Raw genomic sequence first — 1,565 nt, 5'->3', positions numbered from 1 at the left:
TGTCCTACTAGAGCAAATGAAGCTTCAAGACGCTTTGCGCTGGGGTGAACCAATTGGATGAATCTGCCCATCACTAGTAAACATACCCCTGACCAACTTTGTTTGCTACTCCGTGAGCAAATCAGTATAGAGGGGCGTAAGAGGGGCGGGACCATCGCAGGCAAGGTCCAAGAAGAAATGTTCTTTTCTGGAGTCGGGATAAAGAGTTTTATTCCGAATAGTGTGTGGTCTAAACGCTGAGCTGTCGAGATGGCTGACAACAGAGATAAAGCTACCGACCAAATGAAGACATGGAAAGCGAATAGAGGCTCTCAGGTCTATACATTCGGTTTGATCGATTTTTTTTTTGGTTTTGCGCGGTGATGAATTGGAAATGGGCGATTTAAGCTAGCTTTTCGAGAGACCTATCGTTCAGTAGACGATTATATTCAGACATATAACTTTGTTTTGTAAAGGGCTTACTTGCTAGCATTACTATTTCATTGTTTTTAGCCAACGTTCTTCAAAGAAATCGAGTGGGTGACTACACATCTGAGACATTTTGGGCACTAAAAAAACACACGCGAACCAGCCGTGAAAGAGATGTCGTCTGAACAGCACATAGTAATTGTTATGATACCAAACTGCACCGTTGTATACACGTGTTATTTTTTTATGCGTAACACAGTTTGCATTTTTTAACTCCTCATTCAAAATCGCCATCATGTGTTGTTAGTTTGATTAATTAAGTAATTAACCAGCTGCACCGATTTTGTTTCTTTACTGGAATCATCAGGTTAAAGTAGCAGAAAAGGACAGTTGTCATGTATTAGTGTTCTTGTAGTCTTTCTTCAAGATGTGTATATATTTAATGCTTTTTCTGTTTTTGTTTGTGTGTTGTGTTGTTTGTGTGTTTTGTTTTTAATGTGTCTATTATTAGAAACCAGATGTGCTGACCACAGGCGGTGGCCATCCAGTGGGAGACAAATTGAACTTGCAGACTGCAGGGCCAAGAGGGCCGCTGCTGGTTCAAGATGTTGTCTTCACAGACGAGATGGCCCACTTTGACCGTGAGCGAATCCCAGAGAGAGTGGTCCATGCCAAAGGGGCAGGTAAGGCATTATGCTGCAATCATGCACTCAACATTTTTTTGCTTTGAGGTCAGTAAGACAGCAAGACGTTTCATGCCCACACTTAGAACTAAGGATTGTGGCCAGATATACAATCACAATATATTTTTTCTTCATTTTGATCCGATAATAATACTCAAATATGGAAAACGGTGGAGTGCCCGTGTCAGGGCCTGTACCTGCCTCAAGTGGACGAGTTTAAGTATCTTGGGGTCTTGTTCATGGGAGAGGGGAGCAAGAGCTCAGCAGACAGATTGGTGCTGCGGCTGCAGTAAAGTAGACCCTGTACCCATTCGTCGTGGTGAAGAGAGAGCTGTGCGTACCCTTTGATCTGCGTTGTCACCCGCACCTATGGTCACGTGTTTTGAGTATTTGGACATTTAACATGAACTAGAATGCCACAAATACAGAGTTACTAAGTTGTGTATTCAGCTCCCGACACCAAAGATTGTCAGT

General features: G+C 42.7%; 1 protein-coding gene across 1 annotated transcript in view; it reads left to right on the top strand.

Moving 5' to 3' along the window:
- The first annotated feature begins 129 nt into the window (after positions 1–129).
- Positions 130–1,565, top strand: part of cat (catalase) — a 9,418-nt gene continuing 7,982 nt past the window's right edge. Inside the window, 2 exon segments of the mRNA XM_013910400.1 lie at positions 130–315; positions 920–1,091. Of these exon segments, the coding sequence (XP_013765854.1) occupies positions 250–315; positions 920–1,091 (238 nt within the window). The 5' untranslated portion in view covers positions 130–249.

Source organism: Pundamilia nyererei, unplaced genomic scaffold (genome assembly GCF_000239375.1).
Source record: "Pundamilia nyererei isolate P.nyererei 1_Seehausen unplaced genomic scaffold, PunNye1.0 scaffold00043, whole genome shotgun sequence".
Classification (NCBI taxonomy): domain Eukaryota; kingdom Metazoa; phylum Chordata; class Actinopteri; order Cichliformes; family Cichlidae; genus Pundamilia; species Pundamilia nyererei.
The sequence above is the reverse complement of the archived record's forward strand: the minus strand, read 5'-3'. Positions and strand labels throughout refer to the sequence as shown.